The 21,298-nt window shown below is 43.2% G+C and overlaps 1 protein-coding gene across 1 annotated transcript in view; it reads right to left on the bottom strand.

Moving 5' to 3' along the window:
* Positions 1–21,072, bottom strand: part of Nrx-IV (neurexin-4) — a 78,338-nt gene extending 57,266 nt beyond the window's left edge. The window contains exons 1-10 of the mRNA XM_050178181.3: positions 20,911–21,072; positions 19,959–20,048; positions 18,710–18,906; positions 15,569–15,710; positions 10,996–11,199; positions 9,196–9,365; positions 7,779–7,952; positions 5,325–5,483; positions 1,690–1,768; positions 945–1,082 (exon numbers count right to left, since the gene is read on the bottom strand). Coding sequence (XP_050034138.2) covers positions 945–1,082; positions 1,690–1,768; positions 5,325–5,483; positions 7,779–7,952; positions 9,196–9,365; positions 10,996–11,199; positions 15,569–15,710; positions 18,710–18,906; positions 19,959–20,048; positions 20,911–20,974 — 1,417 coding nt within the window. The 5' untranslated portion in view covers positions 20,975–21,072. The remainder of the gene's footprint in view (positions 1–944; positions 1,083–1,689; positions 1,769–5,324; positions 5,484–7,778; positions 7,953–9,195; positions 9,366–10,995; positions 11,200–15,568; positions 15,711–18,709; positions 18,907–19,958; positions 20,049–20,910) is intronic.
* Between the last annotated feature and the right edge of the window lie 226 nt (positions 21,073–21,298).

Below are 21,298 nucleotides of genomic sequence, written 5' to 3'. Positions count from 1 at the left end.
ATTACAAGAATGTATCACAAAGAAACTACATATATAAACTAGTATGTGAAAACACATGCGCACTGGTGAGAGAGAAATTTGAATGATAAATGAAGAGATTAGCCAAGTGATAGGCTTGGCCTGCTATTGCAGGTCACAACAGAACAAAGGAGAAGAGCAAAGTTTTACGACACTGTCGATAAACAAGAAGTTAACCATCTCTCTCCCTTTGGCTGCAGCAGTGCACACACCATGTTTGACATTACTGAAAAAGCAACAGCATCTAATAGCTTACAAATATGAATTTTCTACAGGAGCCAACAATATCATATCTTCTTGTTCATTGCTGTTAGATTATTGTGACGGTAAACAACCACAGTGGCACAATGCGAGTCACAAAACTAACTGTTTATTGGACGAAGCTGTGCACAGCAAAACAAGAACCACTCGGCACACTCATCGATCGTCGAAATCTGATCTGCGGGTCAGATATGTCGGCTATTTATACTCGACTAACTGAATGTTCCAGCATAATTGCTGGTGCATGCGCAAGTTCTAGAATGTACAACACTATACACGTCGCGCATGCAATCTGATTACAAAAGGTTGGGTGACAACAGATATAATTGGCTACAAGAATTGAGAATTTTCTGATACATGCAGGTGCGTCTTGCGCAGAGCGATAAGGTTTAGGATTTGTTAGCCAGTGAAAAGCGGGCACCAGAAAAAGATAAACAAGTACACGTTTCACTACTGTATGCATCAGCTATATAGCTGGCCAAGCCATGTTGTCCCTTTTGTCACACATGTTACTTCATAGTAAAGGTTTTCATTGAAGAAGTGTTCAAGTGTATTCACTTAGAAAACATTGTGCCAGAATTACAAAGAGCTAAAGCGACGAATGGTAGTGTACTTAGAGTACAAAAAGCATTAGAAAGAGCTCGAGACTAGCTGCAGAGTCATACCTCCAACTAGGTACTCGCTGCCCGTCTCTAGGGAGAAGAGACGTGTGGTGATGCTGGGCACTCCATCCAAGTGCAGCTCAATGCGGTTGGTCTGCAAGGCCAGTATCAGGCGATGCCACCGGCCGTCATTTAGGAGGTCTGTGGAACAGAGATTGGGTGCGAGCCCCTTGGTGAATATGCACAAGTTCAGGGTTGTACAACAGTGCTGCTGCTTCGCAAGTGTGATCATAGTGAGTTGCCATGTAAAGGTATCAATGAAAAATCGGTGACCAACTCCTTAATGACATCAGCCAGATAACACTCGTAGAGAACTTAAGAGATAAACACTCTTAGAGAAAACGATGCAGGTGTGAGCTGTGCCACGGGAAACTCAGTGACTGCATCACAAGTGTTTTTCCACTGTAATAAGTACCCCACGCGTAGGGCAGCCTACCGTACACGACCTTGGTTAACCTTCCTGCCTTTTCTTCTTTCTTTCTTTCTTTCTTTCTCTCTCTACCTCTTAAATCCTCCTACACACTCCCCCTGCTGTTGAGTGGAGCAGCAGAGGGAGTGGAATCAGTGGAACTTACAAACAGTTTTCTGCTGGTTGCTTTGGCTTTGTCTCGTGCATGAAAAAGTTGTCTCCATGTAAACTGCCCTGACAGTGTAGTTGCTGAGACGCTGCCACAGCGAAAGGTTACAGACACATAACTGCTAAGAATCGTGCCAGTATCAGGGCAAGGGGGAAATCGGCAACACTTACGATCAAATGGCTTGAGGAGAACCACAGGTGTCTTCTTACCCTGAAGCTCTACCCGAATGCGTCCTGCCTCCAGGAATAGCTGCAAGTAAACAATATCAGTGAGCTTTTGTAAGCCCGTGTTGACAAACATGGAGAAATATGGCTACATTCTCTTTCCCCGAGGGGTATGTATGAAGTTCCACTGCAGCATTGTGCCGCAGCCAGGTGTACTACAGCAATCCTCTTTCACGAACCCAATGGCACATTGCAAAGTTCTGCAGAATTCAATTGGTCCTGTTTGGCTAGTTAAAGGGACAATAAAGAGAATTTTTTTTTTTTGAGCTGTATCAGTAAGTTACCCTTTTATAACACCACAAACACAACTCTTACCATAAGAGGTGGCCTAAAAGCCAGAAAACTGCAAAAACTAAAGACAAGTAGCAACACCACCTTTTAAGTTCTCGCACCTGCCTCCACAAACTCAGAAATTTTGATGTATGCTGGGGTCTAGTTCATTTTCTTACCGGTAAAGATTGACTACGCTGTTTTCTGAAAGAGCCAAAGGCTGAGCTTAGCAGCTGTCAAGAACTTTCACAGCTTAAATACGCAAAATTACTTTAAAATCTGCGACATCACACGGATGATATTCGAAATTGATCAATTCACGGGGCTTAACATCATAAGGCAACACTGGGGCTATGCAGACACTATAGTTGAGGGCTCCGATCTTACGGTTTAATTTTGGCTGCCGGAGATTATTTAATGTGCTCATAAACCTAAGCACCTAAGCATTTTCGCATTTCTATGAAAGCGAAATGTGGTCACTGCAGCGAGCGATTGAACACGTGGCTTCGTGCTGAGCAGCAGGACGCCTTATCCACAGTGCCACCACAGCGGGCGTCTATGAAAAATTAAGAGAATGAAACTTTGAAGTTCATTTTATTTTCAAATAATCGACCCCTCATCGCAATGCTAACGAAAATGGGGTCTTGAAATAATACTTTATCAGTCTAAATTGTATTAGTCTTTTCTTGTTCCCTTTAAGTAAAGCACGAGCCCATACACCAGTTACAAGCCACAGAAGAGATTCCATACACTTTCCTATCCACTCTTAACACAAGACAGGGGCTACCTTCTGTAATCCCGTATCTACTCGCATATAGATCACACCTTCTTCTAAAAGAAATTGCCACAAATTTAGGGGTGCAATCATTATGCTGGTTAAATTTCCCGCGAATAGAAAACATTTTTTTTTTATCCTGCATTTGCTGTGGCATGGCAACAGGTCAAGAAACAGGGCGGCTGCCACTGTAATGGTGCGGGATACCAAACGAAATATGCCGGCCGGCAGAGCAAGCTGAAAGCGCCGAAGGCGATTTTTTTTCTTCTAGCGAGTACATTAGGTGCATTGAAACAGTTTCTTCCATATCAGTAATGAATAATATCTTTAATATTGGCAAGTTAGCGGCAGTAAGGTAGCCATGTCCACTTTGAAGGGACAGAAACAGATGGGCGTGTTTAGCTGCCAGTGATATAGAAACACATGGCGGGTATGCTGCGGAAACTATGGCATTTGTCTTGACTATTATCCTAATATGGCACGTTTCCGCTAAAGGTGGGCGAATATCTTAGCTGTGTTACAAGTGTCGGCGTTTGAATAGGGTACACTACTAACGTATCAGTGTAGACGTGGCCACTATCATTGCTGCTCGCGATTTGTTGTTTGCCCACGAGTGCAGATGAGAAGAATCAAAAGGTGCCTTTTTTGTTGTTGTTCACCACAACCATTATAAAGCCTACAAATAATAAAGCCAAGGAAAGTTTGGTTGTAGCTTTTTTTTTTTTTTCATGGAAGTGTGGAAAGTGATGAAAGGAATAAAATGGGGCAACTGCTTAAGAATGTTTGGTGCATGCAGACTGCTTGGTATGTTGGTATGTCTTGAAAAGTCGTTCGCATAGAATTCGACAGATGGTAAGTGCGATCATCATTAACTAGACTTGGCACACAACATATCGCTACGGCAAGTTCGAGGTGCGATCATTAGATGGGAAAGGAAAAAAAAATCAAATTTTGACGACAAAATTCAGGGGTGCGATCATTACATGAGTGCGATCATTATGCAAGTAAATATGGTAATATCAGGCAAGTTAGTGCATCCAAACCTATTTGGAATGTCCTTACTCTTTGGAAGCAAGTCATAGTGTTAAAGAAATGTATTCAGGGGGACTGTGTACTCTGTATGACATTAGAGTCACTATAGTATCTTGTACATGTTCCTACATGCTGTACATCTTCCTACATGCTGTCGCAGGTCTTCCCTGTTTTGTCCATTCCACACTCTTTCTCCCATTTTTTGCTCCATCTTTTCACTTACTTTTCTTTAGTTTATGTGTCCTTGTATGTGTAGATGTGTATATGTATAGTCAATATGCATTGGGCCTGTGCCATTTAAACTCTGTCATTACCTTTCTGTTTGTTTTGCTCCACGCATTGATCATGCTTTTGTGTGTGTCTGTGTGTTTCTTGGATTTGTTGTTATCAGGTGGGCGCTCGCAAACTGGTGATACTGACGTGCGTGCGTCTCTTTTTGGCGACGCTAGCAATTTCGACGAACATTTAATTATGACCACAATTTGGCCGCTACGGTTAACTAAATATAAGCCTTTAGATCCTTGGCTTGCATTCTGCGGTGACAAAAATTCTTGATATTCTACACCACACAAATTCCATACTACACCACACAAATTCCATGTTACACCGCCCGATTTTATGTGGTGTGGCTGGGCGGAAAGTTGTGTAGCTTGAGTGCACATTTGAGTGACGATTGTGTTTGTCATTGGATATTTGTGGCCAAGTTTAATGAAAGCAAGCAGGTCTTTTGTTGGTGTGCCACACTATCATCCCGGTAACCAGACGTGGTGCACGTGTGAAATCAATTTAAGAACATCATATGCACGGCGCTCGCCCACTAGCCGATGCAGATGTACTAATAGGGCGCGAAATCAAGTGCTAGAATGTATAACGAAATTGATTAGCTACACGCTGAGCAGACTGTGCAAGCTTATTCATTCAGCACGGCCTTTCTTCCTGACTGCCCACGAAATGAGCGCCAGTTCAACTCATCCTCAGCTGGTTCGCACATACTCAAACGTGTAACGCTTTTACAAAACATTCGTAATGGATTGTACAGCACAAAACGATTTTGATTTTCTTGTGGCCTAGTTACAATTATGTCACCAAGTACACCACACTCCAAAGACGCCAACAATGAAACGGATTGCTTAGGCTTGGATTGCAGGGCTAAGTGCTAGCCAACGCATGCCTGTGGCTGTGTGTTTGCCACTGAATATGCACATCCTGCTAAATTTGGCAACTTGATTCGACTTTAGTGTTTTGGCGCAGGTTAACGCAGCTCGATGATTTGGAGCAAGATGGCGCAATCGGTGCAGCACTTTCAACAACAAAACACGAGTAAAACTGCAAACATTTAACGATTCCTAAAAACGTTGTTCCTTGTTTTTTTCTCTAATAAGCCACTCTCAAGGGTTGAAATTTGGACTACAAAAATGCGACTCTGGAGAGACCCTTTTCCAGAAATTTGTAACCCTCAAAGGGTTGGCGCAGACACGTCCATAGGCAAAACCGTCATGCTTACCTTGACATAGCCTTCGATGGAGAACTTGTTGTAGAGCAAGAGCCCTCGCTCGTTGAAAGTTCGGAAATCGAAACTGCAGTTCATGCTTGGTTGCATGTAGCCATTCACCCGCAGCACCGAGTCCGAGGTGACAAATGTAACCGGGATGACTTGTTCGTACTGCAACGATGATAAAGCTATCATGAGGCTCGAAAAAATGCATTGTTTCTCTTCTTTTTTTCTAGGTTGCTGCTCATTCAAGAATAACAGACCCTTAGGGGCACCAAACAAAAGATTCAAAAATTACTCTCAGAAATTGCAGTGTTTGCAGCACTGCTTTGAATTACACAAGATGAAAAGGATGAACACGTGAATACAGGATGAAAAGCACAGACTGCGATCAGGATAAGGTCGTCATTAAGCTAAAAAAGCACACTGATGCTTTCCTTTTCTTGTGTGGATTAGGAAAGGCGAGGGTGTGGTATTATTTAGAAGATGTGATTAAGGGTGACACTACAATGAACATTCATTTGACAACAGCTCGGCAAAGAATCTATCAATAGAAAAATTGGCTTCCAATTTGATGCCATTAGTGATTGAAGTTCTAACAAAGCAGAGTCACAAATATGTATAAATACTGCAAAAATAGCAATAATTTACGAATTTTTCACACAAGTGTCCAGCAGTTTCAACCGCTTTTTAGCAGTTCAGTTTCTACTTTACAGGGAAGTCACAGGTTTGCTCGACACAGATTCCTTGCCAAACTGTTGCCGTGTTGAAGGCTTTATTTACCCCCCTGTTCATCGTCATGTTACCCATAGCCACAACAGAAAGATACCACCAACTCTCTGCCTTTTGATCACTCGTCCAAATTTTAAGGTACATCTCTAGCCAGATTGAATGTCCCTTGAAGGGCCTTTCACCAGCTTTAGCCATTTTGAGCTGATAACCTCAGTGCATATAATGCGCGCTAACGATCCTGTCTGCCAAGTATAACATTGCTACTTGCCACGGAAAGAGCCGAAATGCCGTTTGCACTTCTCCTTGCGGTTGCCGCACTCCCAGTCGGAGAGGTGACGTATGTGCACAAGTGTGCCTAGGCACGTGGTAGTGCTGTGACGCCGCTGTTGACATGTGACTTTAAGAATTATTCGAGGCAACATCTGTTATTTGGGTAATCTGCTGCTTTAATAGATGAATTAAGGTTTAGAGAAATAGTAAAACACATAAACGTAATGTCTGCGTGTTTTTGTTTTACTTCATACCGTAGCAAGAGAGATGTGTTCCAGCGTGTTCCAGCGCACGATCATGTTCTTTGATCCGCTTGTGTCTGCCTCAGTGCTCGTGTAGCATTGACTTATACCGCTAGTCAGGTGTTCTCGCGCACAGCGCATAAGACAAACATAACAGCTCACGCATGACACCATCATTGGAAGTGCGCTGCACAGCAAGAAAGGGAGGGGAAATAAAAAGGTGGTGTGGCCTGGACATATGAGTCACGCGATCCTCAAGCTCCGGTATGGGAGAACGCAGGCAAGGAATTTCGCTTGAGGCTAGACAGGGCAAGTGGAGAGAGCGTTACGTTAGCGGTGACGCTCACCTCCTGAAATCATGGGTTCAGGGCACTGAAATATCTCTATCTCGACTATTAATGAACAAACTTGAAAAATTCTTGCGGTAGAACACTCCCTAGAATGCATGTCACCACTTCAAGTTCCACCATATAACCACAATATTCTATGTGACCTGGTGAGGGGCCCTCTGCAATGGACAACTTTGCAATGGACAAATTTGCAATGGAGCCTGATAAGGGCCTCTCACCAGGCTCCACAGCAAATTTTGCTTATACAGAAGAAGTCGTAGGGTGCCATCTACGGAGCATTTTAGTGTAAGAATGTTTTGAGTAGGTTAATTATTAGACGAGATGGGAGAAATTGAAATGTCACCTTCCTTATGCAGCCAGCAGGTGAGCTTCACTGTCCTGTAGACACACTCCATCTGCCTCAACTAGCGTCCGCACGTGGAATTTCTTCTCTGCCTTCTCCCATACCAGAGCCAAGGGACCGTGCAACTTTTACATCGAGAGCCTCGCCTTCATATTTTTTTTCTCCGTCACTTGCTTTTATTCCCGCACTGCGTGTTACATGTTACGTGTTCGGTACTGGATAATTTACTGAGCTAGGGTGCCATAATTTGCGTTGTTGTAGGCAGCGCAATTTACATAGAGGCGTTCGTGCATGTGACCTTGACTCTGGCTGCAAGCGACACTTCCTCGAGAGCGAGGCCGTACGGCTTTGTTTGGAATTTCAGTTTTTTGTGCGCCGTGCAGCCACTTGGTACACTGTAGATGCAATGACCACAGAGTGATCTATGCGCAGCACTTGTCTGTTTTTAATTCCCAAACCTGGTGAGGGGTGGCTTTTAAAAACATGCAAAGCAGGCTTTCTTAGTACTACAAGAAACGTCACTACTTACCCTACAGTTGTACAGCACTTGGCCGACCTTGGTGTATGTATAGCTCTCCTGATCCCGCTTCACTTCGTACGCAACGTTAGTGTCATTTATCATTAAGTTCTCCAAACAACCGGAGAAATTGGCAGCCACTTTGATGCCTTCTTGGTTGAAGTTTGCCATACCACCAATATAAAGCTGAAAAAAAAAAAAAAGAACAAATAAAGCTGGAGAACTTTTATGGAAACAACTGCCTGACTGACTGACTTTATGCAACTGACTTTATGCAAGAGTGCTGCCATCTGCCAGCAGCAAAGTGCAATGAGCTGTCGGACGCCATGTTCAAGGGCTGCCCCTGCTTTCAAAATATAAGATTTGTCTTGTGGCTTCCCCGCAAGTGCAGATTTTGTGAGTGAGCATTGGGTTTTGATAAAGTCATCCTGTTTTTCTGATGTGTGAAGCAACATTTTACATTACTTTTAAGAATAATATTTGAGTAATATCTACAGTTACAATTAGGCCATGCAGTAATCTTGCGAACAACATAAAACGAAGAGTCACACGGTATTCACTAAAGAAAAAGTTAGGAAAGCTTCGTTTTCACATATTCTACGATAGCCTTGGCTTGACAACAAAATTTAAGGCAGACTGCTCTTGGCTCTTTAGGTTAGCGTATGCACATGATCATCCTTAATAAATATGTTCCAGTTAATCTTTAAATACAAACTTCTGGCTCCTCGTGACCTATCATCAGGAAAAATTTCTTATGGAGCCTGATTCTCGAGCCTGACGATGCTAAAATTTTTGAAGTGGTTTTTGGACAACAGCTTGAAAGCACAGCAAGCAAAGTAACCTTCTCCATTACAAAACTTTTACAGCTACCACAGGTGGCAGCCCACTACTACGGATTGTAAATGCTAACACAAGTGATATCCTTGAAAGCTAGAGCGTCAAAGCAGAAGGATAAGGGGATTCAAGGGGCTTTCTTCTTTATCTGCAGACATATGACTAAATTATGCAGTGAAGCCATAGAAAGCATAGGGAAATTAATTGTTACATTTAAGTGACAGTAGAAATAATGAGTAAAGGGACACTAACTGGCTGAAATATAACTGCTTGTTCAGAAGTATATTATGCTAGGTAGCTTCGCTATTTGAATTTTAAACATCTCAGACATTCCCAGCAGAACACCAACAGAAATTCCTGGTTTTAGAGCTAGTCCTCATGCGTCTATACAAAAGCTTCTGCATGCAAGCCAGAGCATCTTCTAAAGCTTTGAAAGTTTAGGTAAGGACACCTTGATTGGCACCTTGCTTGCCCCTTCTAACAAGATTTTACTACTCGTCCAGGCAAGGCCATCATCCAGCCAGGGATTTCATAAGAATGTGAATCCTTTCAATGTTTGACAGATCTTTTAAGGAGAGGAAAAAATGACGCTTGCCTCTTTATTCAAATCCAGTTGGAAGGAATCGCCTTTCAGTCGCTGACGGATGACCACACGATCGACTGTGAAAACCAGCTCTCGGCGAAAACGAGAGATCTGTACATCATGCCACAAGTTATCGTCCAGCAGGCTGCCGCACCACACCTCGGTCACCACCCCTTCACCACCTGTGATGTTCCACAAATGCATATGCAACACTGCTGCTTCCCCCATTATTGGTATCACGATTAAGGTATAAACAGTGTGAAGCGCCAAGCCCCTTACAGGGGGTCTACAAAACCGGGATCCTAACATTTTACAATATGGGCCCATCACGCTCATATTTGTGGCTCCTAAATTCTGCACTTTTTTTCCAGCCTGAGGTGCCGTATTATCTGCTAAATGGTTTTTGCATTGCCTGAAGTTTTGCGACAGTCTGAAATCGGCTACATTCCTGCAAATAAAGAGGCAAGGAGAGGCAAGGGACAGGCCAGACTTGTACATAATGAATGACATGTAATAATTCGTTTTTAATCAATTACATTCTAGTTTTGTAGTTGATCAATTAGTTCTTTTGCTTGGTAACAGTCACCATAATTCAATTACTTTTTTCAGTAATCAGTAACGAGACAAGCGATAGCAGGCAACGCAGCTTTAAGCACTAGAGTTTGGTGGGAACTACAGCAGAACGCCAAGGCGGTCGTGCCATGCAGCAGCTTTGTGGATGTGGATGTTCTGACAGGCAAACCCGGGGCCCAGTATTTGTATCCTCATCTTAACGTTGGCTGGTGAATTGAACTGGTACGGCTATGGCTTGACAACGATGGCCCCATTGGATGCCTATTGGCAGGAAATCGTCTACAGACGACTTTGTCATTTTTTCTTTGGCCCTACAAGAACACGTTCTCGGAGCCCCAATGACAATGAGGCACTGTGCTTCATAGAGAACCAGGATATGAGCATCGCGGCGTTCAATAACCACAATATTGTGCACCAGGTGTTCGAAAAGAATGTGTGAAGGGCTGCAGAGCATGCATTGAAAGGAACAGGCCAGTTCATTATATATTTATTTAGTGCAGTATTAACAAAGGTTTGGAGGAAAGTAACGTAAACATGATCGATTACATTTTACTAACTGTTCACTTACTTTCGTGAGGCAGTAAATGATCACTGCAATCAATTACATTATTGAATGAAGTATTTGTAATTGGTTACTTTTGTTCTGAAATACGTGCACATATGAAATAGTAACACAACAATTATAGACAAAATCTGCAAATACCTGGGTGCGATTTAAGCAGGCTCCGCAGTAGGGTGTGTGTTGCGAGGACTGCCACTTGCTTCAAGCCAGATATTGACTACAACCTTCCTAAAGTTTCTGACGAAAGCTACGACTTCCCATCGTCGTGTTGTCATGAGACACCGAAGTTAATGGCTGTTTTTTTATGAGATTACCAAATCTTTACATAACTGTACCATTAAAAAAAAAACCATAGTAGGAAGAATCAAACAGCATTGGGAGGTCCAGGTGTATGAGAAGTACATTTCGTGATGTCCTGAGGTCAGCATCAGTGCCCTTGATGACACTATAACTTTGAACAACCGCTATTTTACTCAGCCAAAACATTTCTCAGTTTTCCAGGGAATCCATAGATCTACTAGGAATGAGACATATTAAGCCAAAATGTCTGCATAGCCGGGATCCTTCCCACTGTTTCAGTGAAGAACAGAAGCTTTCTTAAGTATCATGCGGACTTTTCATGGCTGCGATGCGTTCAACGGAGGTTACGACTTCCAAGGGATCACAAGACCACCCACCAAGGTCGACCGTGAAGAGCAGCTGGTTGTGCACGAGTTGAAGAGTGAAGAGATCGCGCTGCGATCCATAACTGTAGAGAAGGAGACCATCCGCATGGTTGGTTCTAAAGCGCAGGCGCAGAACGTCCTCTGTTGAAGTCACTGGTCGGCGGCTCAGATCCATCACCACGTAACTTTGGCCGTCCAGCTGCAGCGCCTCTGCCTCTGTACAGAGCCAAACCAAAAAAATGGTGACATCATTAGTGTGTCACTTGTCATCACTTCTTGAGTTCACTCTACTACAGGAAAGAGGGATCTCTCAGCATTTTACAAACACATATCAAGTATAAGTTGCGCTGCCATGTACGTTTAATTACAGTCAATGTCCAATTTTCCCAAAAGACGTACTAGTGCTGGTTCGAAGCTGCAAGATAATCAACATGGCAGCGGAGGTGGCATCAGTTAGTGTTGCCTCAGACCTACTGGCACGGCAAAAATTCTAAAAACACGGACAGCAAAGGGTTTCAGCTTCTAAAATTTTAGATGTCCCTATACATTGGCTCTATAAGGTACATGGTGCCACAGAGGCATCTGAATTAACAGGCATGTCCGAAAAATCAGTTGTTGACTGCACATCCAACAGCATCACACTTGCACAGATAACAAGAGGGTATCTGTCTGTCCTCGAAACAATCGCACAGCAAAAAAAAGGAAGATTTAGAAAAATGTAGTTTCCTAGGAATTAATCCTAGGTCTTCAGCATGGTAAGTAACCAACCTTGGTGCCATGCTTACAGCTGACAAGGGACACGTAATATGTGACATTACAACCCTTGCATAGATAAGATGAAGAGGGTACGTGTCTGGCCTCGAAACAATTGCCGCATAAAAAGGACTTGAGAAAACTGAGCCCTCTGTAAGGAATTGAACCAGGCTCTGCAGCATGTTAAGTAACTATCCTTGGTGCCATGCTAACAGTTCATAAGGGACGCAGAATATGCAAGACAGTAGGATGCTTGCATAGTTAAGAAGAGGGCAACTGTGTGGCTTCGAAATGATTACCACATAAAAAAGAAATTAAGAAAAAAAGTTAGCCTCCAGCGAGGAATTAAACCTGGGCCTACAGCATGGTGAGTTAGTAACTATTCTCGACACCATGCTAACTTTTCTTATGCGCAAGCGTAGATGCCCCGTCAGTGAAATCTGTGAAATTATGTTTGTCACCGCGATGGAAGCAAGCGGCGGAGGAGGAAAGCACCTGGAACTGGAGAAGAGAATTGCCGCATTTGAATCTTTTCTGTTTGTGCTTCGATGCTGCGGTGCTCGCTGTGCAAGTTCTTTACATGTGTAGCAATTTCTGCTTTTCCTGTGGCACACCAGGCATCGCATTGTCGAGATCAATGTAACATCGGCAACCATGTTCGCACCCTTTCCGTTTGTGCTTCGACGCCTCACTGCTCACTGTGCATGTTCGCGGTGTCCGTACGCTTGCATGCAATTCGCAAGTGAAATGTCAATGTAACCTTTTCCTTTAGTCCATGGAAAACAACACTGAAAATATATTACAAAGAGGACAATGCTACACACTCAAAGCTTGGGTAAACACACAATGCATCCAAAACTAACAGTTGACAAGGGGCATCGAATTGTACACATCACACTTCAGCACACACCATCCCGTGATAGCTGTCTTGGGCACAAGTGAATAATGATGTAACGGAGGCTGAAGATTGTCTGTGTATGTGCATGGCGAACAAATGATCTCACATAACTTAGACAATTATTGTAGATGGGTACTGTTGTAATTTTCTCACACATTTTTTTTTCTGTCATCCCACAGCCACTAACAAGCCTTATCCGATACTGTTTGAACAAAGACCCAATAAAAAAATTTGGACATCGAGTTGTTAAATTGAACACAACTCAAATAACAAAGACTACAGTTGACTCCGCTTAAACGGAACCCTAAGGGACAGAAAGATGTGTTCTGTTTCCCCAATGTTTTATTTAAGCGAAGCATGCAGAAATTTCCAAGAATTGTTTGATCACAAAAAGCGTCTGAGTGTTTTGATTTTATTTAGGGGAAAAAACAGACTCTATTACACGCTGCTCTAAATATTGCAGCTTCTTTTGAACAGGGATGTGTACATGCACCAATCGGAAAATAATTATGTGCAGTCCTTGGGTTCGAAGCAAGGCTACTGACTTTCAACTGCATAATTTTGCTGTAAGACTCTAGACAGTAGCGCACAGTGGAACAGTAAAAGCAATACCTTCAATAGAGTCGTAGTCTTCGGCATGACCTTCACTAAATATTCCCAGGTGTCCTTAGCAATCACCTAAGAGACGCTAAGGCAAAATCCCTGTAAAGCCTACTGTAATTCACCTTAGTCCTCCTTAACTCATCCTAATCTCCCTTAATCTACCCCAATACTTCTTCATCCACAATAATTATCCTTAATCCACCTTAACAGACCTTAATCCACCTTACTCCAATCACTGATCAATCATGAATTAACTTTGCTAACCATTAATCACCTCTTATACATGGGTGGACATGTTTTGGTTCACTTCTGGCCGTTCTTGGGTCATGTGATATTTTCTGTACCTCACAATACGACCTTGAAACATCGAGATTTAAGGTTTTCACCTTAAAGGGCCCCTAAAGCACTCAGACGTCGAAATTTATTTGTAATGGTGCAGTTGTGCAAAAGTATGCAACGATCATGTAGCAGTGAGAATTTTTCGAAACGGTGCCGTAATAACGGCCCTCGCTTGTTTCGCTCTTTCCTTCAGTACTCTCCGTTTGTCGCGTGGCCTCCTCCTCATTGAGTGCTCCTCCAAATGTCACGTGGCAAACATCATCGCAAACATGCTTTTCAATACACTACACTTCTCGGCTACCCGCTGCTGTGCCATGCTCCTGCAAAGCGTGCCACTATGGACCCTGCATTGCATGCATGTCTAGAAAGGCTCGCCAATATAATGGATTTGTACAGTGTCACGCCGTGCCGAAGTACCTCCGCTGGGGATGAACAGCTGCCATCGCTGTCTTCCCCAGGTCGTGGCGACTGCAGAGACGTGACAGAAGTCGTTGCTAAAGGAAACAATGACTGCAAGCAGCCGGTGTCATGTGGTTTTGTTTTTCCAGTCGGCGCTTTTGCAGTCAAGCACCACACACAGATGCCTTCTAGCCATCGCAAAACACTGTTGGATTCTGTTCGTGCAGCTAATCAGACTGCTAAGCCAGCCTGTGTTAGAACGCGAGTGATTTGGCTCCTGCGTTGTAGGCCGTAGTTACTGATTTGCAAGTGCACACAAGCGAGCAACACGATGGGGAAAAGCAGGGAGCTTGCTAGCAGCCTAACCGGAAGTCACAGCTTCCTGTTCGACCAACCGACACAGTCTACTCGTGGTGACATCACCAGACGAACACTGGTGACATCACAATGAGCGCTGGGGACACCGGAAAGGCCCAGAGAGAAGCATGGGATTGTTTTTTTGATTTTGTGGAGCACCCGCAGCGCATAGCACGGCCGCATTTAGCATCGTTGATCGTGACAGCATTCTGAGCTGAATACTGTCACTGATGCCCATGTTTGCTTTAAATGTTAAAAAAATATCAGAGGTGGTTTAGGGGCACTTTAATAATATCTTCAATTGTCTCCTTAGATCAGATAACAAGGGCATAACCTGAGGTCTCTTATTCCTGGCGATGCAAACGAAGCAGTAGTCGTAGCCTGACTGCAACATCGTTGCAAGTTTTGTATTTTTTATTTGCACGAACTTCCCCGCAACTGCTTGATGGATTCAATTTTCTTCCATTATTTATAGCATCACCATATGACATTTTTGTTGGAATTTTCCTGTTCCATACGCCAGCGAGGGAGGTGGTGATTTTCATTAAAGTTCTGTTTAAACTGAGTTCACGAAAAGTTTGGTTACATTTAACCGAAGTTTGCTAACATTCTGGTTATGGTCAACCAACCAATGTTGATGCCATTGTTTCGTTTATTTGGCATTTCCGGTTCAGCAAGTTTTGTTTATCCAGAGTCTACTGTATTTTGTACACACCTCTACACAACCAAAGGGCTGATACACAAGCACTGCCTCACTTGTATGCGTACGTGCGCTTTCTTGTCTTCCATTGGTTATAACTGCCCTATCATTCCAACCACCTCGTCCAGATATTCATTTAGCTGAATTCTCTCTGCCTGTAGAAAATAAGAGCCCATGCGTGCACACCAACAGTCCAAACTGTTGGATGTTTTGCAGACCTTAGCCCTATGTTCTCACAGTGCACAAACAGAGGCCATGTATTCTTGAGCAATCACTTTCGGAGATACGATCACTTTCGCAAGATTTCACGCGACTCGACACACCAGCCTACATGGCCAACACGGTTGACCACGTTCCTTGCACTGTGCCAAGGTTGCTATCCATAGCAGAGCACCAGGCAGCCACTGACTGTATACTTCGATGCATCCGATGCTCGCTCTCACGAAATCTTGTGAAGCTGATCATGCCCTCAAAAGTCATGGTTCAAGAATACCATCCCAGGCCATTAATGTGAACTTAGGAGAGGGCATGCTCACCATACTCGCAACCATAAAGCTCCACCCTGAGTGAAATTCGGTCTCTCCACCGGGTCGGGTTGACGCGGATGTATTGCGCAATGATTGGATAATCAAAAACGTTGCGCACCTCCGAGTCACCATCGCTGTTTCCCCTGAAGAGCTGCCATACAAAATGAGAGAAATCACTGTTAATGTTTGCTCAAGATAATTTAAAGATCCCTGGCAACTGTTTATTTTAAATGTCCAATGCTTTATGGATCCTTTCTGGAAAGTTCAGTAAGTTGAAGCATGCAAACTTTACAGCTGCCAGCCACTCCTCTACAAAGCACTGGAACAAGGAAGTGATACCTTGCAATAGGTATGAACGCCGAGTCATGCACCTATAGTTAAAGCACATAAGCAAGGACACAAAGGGCACAAGTACAAACCTAGATGCAGAAAAAGGGTTGTTCTTAGTGTATGTAGAAGGTTTTTTAAAGGTAAGTAAAATTTAATCATTAGAAAAGTACAGACTGTGGCGAGCTGCGGTTCTCACAGAAATGCAAAGAAAAACATGACAATTTCTTTTGATAAACAAATCTTATGGCCAAACTCATTACACTTGTCACTGAGAGGTAGCACTTTTGCGGCTCAACTGTCAGGATGTATATTCTGACAGTTGGCATCATGCTCATATGAAAGCTAGTTCCATACGAGCATCTGCTTTTTTTTTTCTGTCTCACGTTCATCTCAGGTAAACTTGTACCATGATAGAATGCTTCTCAAAATGTTCACTCACATTCAACAGCTATTACCTGGCACCAAACATTTATGCTACAGCAGAATGCATCACCAAAAGTTACATAATTTGCAGGCATATATGTTATTCAATCTTCCAATGCTGCGATGAGTTCCATGTACACGTCATCTCTAAGTGCAGCAGACTTCCATTAATTAAATTCTGGTTAATTCAATCCAGACCGAAGGTCCAGGCAGGCGCCCATTTATTTCCATGAACACTAACTTTTGTTATTTCGTCCCTAAAATTGTACTTTGCCGGCTCATTTGAACTTGATCAGTGAGCCCGCATGTGCCTGACCCCTGTGGTGACCCCAATAGCGACCCCTTTAGTGGCAACATCTGTCTCAGCAGAGCTTAAAGGACAGTGAATGCATTGAACACACATCATCTCCCGTCGAAAAAGCCTATTTTTGGCCCACCCTAAGAGGATTTTCAGGCAATAAACATAGCTCATAATGTCTAATTAAAGTATTTACCAGATTATAATGCACGCCTATTTTTTTCTATAGAAAATTGGAAAGGAAATATCTTGCACAATGCAATCGGACACAAAACTAAAGCAGCCTTCACAGTGCTTGCATGCTTTGCCCCATAACACATGTGCATTGCGGCAAAGCTGACTTTAGGAAGCTGGCCGCTAATGTGCAATACGTTGCCCATTGCCCATTTTTCTTCCTATAAACTTGGGTATACATTACATTTCTATTTTTTTAGGTGCTTTAATGTCATTTCTACGTTAGTTTTCTACTTAGGACGCATAGTAAGTGGGCGTGCGTTTGATTCTGGGGCAGGTTAGAATAGGGTAAATATACTGCCAAATCAATCAGCTGTGTGTGTGTGTTTGCATCTTGTTTAATTTGACCCGCCGGATAATTCGATCGATTTCCTCAGTCCCGTCAAAGTCGAATTATGAATTCGAATGTAGTACTATTGCATTCAATACAAGCTGCAATGCGTGAGTCGGAACAACGCTCTCGAGAAAAAATAGACAGGGTTTTACCATTCCAGTAAGTGTGCATACCTCATGCTTTCCGTGGTCGGCTTTCTTCGCAGAGAAATGATACACTGGCGTGATGAATAGCTATCGCTCCATCACGCAAATAAAAAAAAAAAGACAACAGTTACGAAGCTAGGGCAGCGGTGTGCCATGATGAAGGACGCTGCACTAAGGGATAAGGACATCTGTGCTGTCGGCATACCAGCGTATTCTCGTTCCACAAGGAAAGCAGACGACGGAAAGCGTATGTGCATTGTTAGAATGTAAAACACTCTCAGTTTTTTTTTTTTTTTCAAGAGCATCACTGTGTCTACGGCAGCTGCATTGCAGCTCATACTGAACATGATAGCACATGGCATATGCATAAGAAGTTCATGAACTCAGAAATGTGTCGATTTAGGCTAATTAGTCGAGGAAATAGTATGAAAAAGTAGAACAAAACAATGCACAATTTTTTGTCCCGTGTCTTACACTGTGAAATACTACGAGATCAAGACCGTTACTTCTTGAAGAAGCTTCTCACACCAAGTTTTCACAAGTTTATTTTACTGCATTAACTAAGCAAAATAATGTGTATAGGTACCAGTTAAGCAATCTGACAGAGCACAAAAGCTTGAAAAGACTAAAGCAACATGGGTGATGCCCAACCCACAATCAATCTCTATAAAGTCATTCACAGTTAACGGTCTCAGAACTATGATTCTGGCAACAAGACACACACAAAAAGACAGACTGCTAGAATAATCTGGCTGTTACTGTAGCGAAAAATTTGTGCAGCCTGTAAATTAAACTCTCAGCAGCTGTTAACCTCACAAACAGCAAATGGTTGCAGACACAGCAGCTGCAGCAATGAGATTTAGGCGATAAAAGTTACACATGTACTTCGTGGTGTGACAGTAAGCTGGTGCGTCATGATAATGTGCGGGGTGAGAGAAAAGGGCCAGTGGTGTGAAGGGCTTTTTGTTGCTGGCAGCCAGAGTTGGAGCTGAATGTGCCATTAACACTTGTTTGCCGAAAAAATTTTGTGACGGCAGCGGGTTGCTTGCACAACCAACTTATGGCAATCAATGTGCATTCATGGCCATTGCACAAGCGTTCTCCAATTATTCCACCCCTGCCTTTACTTCTCCTCCTCCTGTGTTGCCAGAGGTTCAAAGCAATACACTTCACCCCTTCCTACAATTAGGCATTACTGCATTATTTATGCCGCAGTGCTAGGTACCCTTCAGGGATCAAGCACACACTCACTCGAACTTGGCTCAAATCTAAAACCTAGTCTTGCTGAGGTCCGTACTTCTTTAAGCAGAGCAGAAAAGTCACAAATTAATGTTTGCAGTAGATAAAAGATAGTCAGGGCCAAGAAGGAAATGCCAGGAGCTTACCTTCGGATTGCCTTCCCTATCCTTGTACTCAGTAAAGTCCCCTCCGTGGTCACCATAGTAAATCTTGAACTCCTGAACAAACTCGGGACTGTACTGCTTACCCATGGTGACAATGGATGTAATGGTCTTCTTGGACTTGAGCGAGATCAGTAAGTACTGATCAAAATCAGAGTTCTTTGCCGTCCATGCAGAGCCACCTGTGAAGCGACGGCACGATGTCACACAATGCAGGACAGTATCAAAAATCACCACCTGGTTGTGTCTTTACTTACTGAGACATACCTTTCCCAACAAGCTAAAATCTTTGCAAGTCTTTGAAAAGGAAAGAGTACTGTAACAATCTTATTCCAATTATACTATTCCTTTTTTCACGACGACGCTGGCGCAAACGGTGCTCCACCTATGTTACCACAAGAATCAACTGACTCGGAGTGGTGGGCGGTAAGAATTCAATAGAATTGGGCAAAAACAATTGTTACGTTTAACAAGGTCAGGAACTCCTGAGTGGTAATATAGATGGGATTTAATGAAGCCCAGAGTTCGAAATTAGTATCATATTTTAACAAACACAAAAATCAGCGCAAACTTGTTAATTTCCCCACTGTTTAACATCTATCCCATAAATATTAAATAAATAAAGATTAAATCAGAACTGCAGCTTCAATTCCCCCCCCCCTTTCTTTTTTAATGACAGAAGCACCGCTACTTAGTAATCACAAGGTACAATGGTGGTTTAGGTTTGTTTCCCCAAGCTTTTCTGCTATGTGGAGTCAGAAATGGTGGCTAGTCTGGCATTTATCATAGTTTCAAAAAGGGCAAGAGAGATTTGCCTTCGTATGTATTTACTATTGCTTCCTCAGCTACAGTGCATAAACGTTTGTGCTCCGGACATGGTGTAGCAGCTGCCCTTGCCTGTCACAAAGAACTGCTGCACCAGTCTTGAGATATAGTTCTGCTCTTCATGCACCAGGTTCAACGGTTAGAGAATTGAAAACGATAGTTGGAAAAAGGAATCATCTATTGTGTGTTAGCAATTTTTGTGTTTCAATTTAAAGAAGGAAGTGCAATCAACACTGTTGCACAATGACATGCACAACATACACTGAACATCGCATGTCAACTCCACATCTAATGTTGCTAAGCGTATGCATATGATGGGCACCGGTTGACAACTGGCATAGACGTTTGAAGTGTGCTAAATTTAGCAGTTCTTTATATGTACAGTAGTGTCAGTACGAAAAACACTTACTGTTGAGAAGGGCTTTATCTGCACCTCTGTCTATAGATAACTCAGAGGACGCTGATAACTTCGCATTCCCAAGAAGAGCGTCGTCGCATCCTGCAAGCGAGGAAAAAGATAAGCGCGTTACAAAGATAGAATGCCTACGTGATGCCTATTTACATAACCTTGGTGCATATAAAAGAGTTGCTCCTTAAGAGAACCCGCTGCAGCTGGTTGGCTATTCTGCCGTGCAGGAAAGCGGTGTCTTTTCAAGCTGTTAAGCGCAAGTCGACGCTGCTGTAACAGGCAAGTGCTTTGAACTCTGAGAGTTTCTTTAGATGAGTGGGAAATATACGAAACGAAATTCCACAGTTCAAAGTAGGACAGAACAGTTTGCGAACTAAGTTAGTGTTCATTACACGTAGCAGGTTGCGTTGCTTTTCACGATAGTCAAATGCTTTCATCCTGTGCGTAAAATATAACTACCGATACTACAAATGATCACACTGCACCTGCAGCCGATGACGAAGAATTCGCGAAATAACTACGGTACGGGACAGTGCGCTTACATCTGGCATCGTGAACATAATCTAAGTCGATAAATAGTCCGATCGTGACTGCGCAGGTTCGCGCCGTTGAACGTTTCACATAAGCGTGAAAACTGGTACAGCGCCGCAGTAGTTTACATCGTTGAACTCAAGAATGCTACGCCCTTCCGTTGAGGTGACGCACCGCACTTCGCGCAGGTACCGTACATTTAAAATTCACGCATGAAATTATCAAACCAGCTAGCCAAAACAGGTGGATGCTTCACGATCGATTGTATGTGTTCAGTCATCCTACATTTCACTCAACTAAACTTTCAAGGTGTACTTTTACAACACTCTCACGAGCAGACAGGTGGGTCAGCTAGTCGAAACAGGTGTTAGCCCTAAAAGGTAGCAGCGTCAAGGAGCGGAAAATGCGAAAAAACGTTTACCTGAGCATGCTCCGATCACTTGGAAAACGAGCAACACGAGATGGGAATGAAGCAAGCGAGCCATTGTCACTTGTTCGGAATCGTACTACGAATAGAACATTTTTAGTACGGAATGTAAACACGGACTTTTGAACTCTCACGAGCTCACGCCCAACTTTTCGCTGGACGTGCTGGTTGAATGAAACACATGAATGGAATGTCAGGTGCTGCCACCCGTCTACCACGTGCTCAAGATGGCAGCGCCCAGCCAATGTCAAGGTGCCAATATGGTGTCGACGTTACTCACGACGTTACTAGATTAGCTAGTAACGTTGGTGTTTGTGAAATGGTTTGTGATGGCGGTGCTAAAGGAAGCAACGAGATGGGCGAGCCCGTTATGACGTGTCCT

The sequence above is a fragment of the Dermacentor andersoni genome, chromosome 5 (genome assembly GCF_023375885.2).
Source record: "Dermacentor andersoni chromosome 5, qqDerAnde1_hic_scaffold, whole genome shotgun sequence".
Lineage (NCBI taxonomy): Eukaryota > Metazoa > Arthropoda > Arachnida > Ixodida > Ixodidae > Dermacentor > Dermacentor andersoni.
Note: the sequence above shows the minus strand (reverse complement) of the source record. Positions and strands in the feature narration are given on the sequence as shown.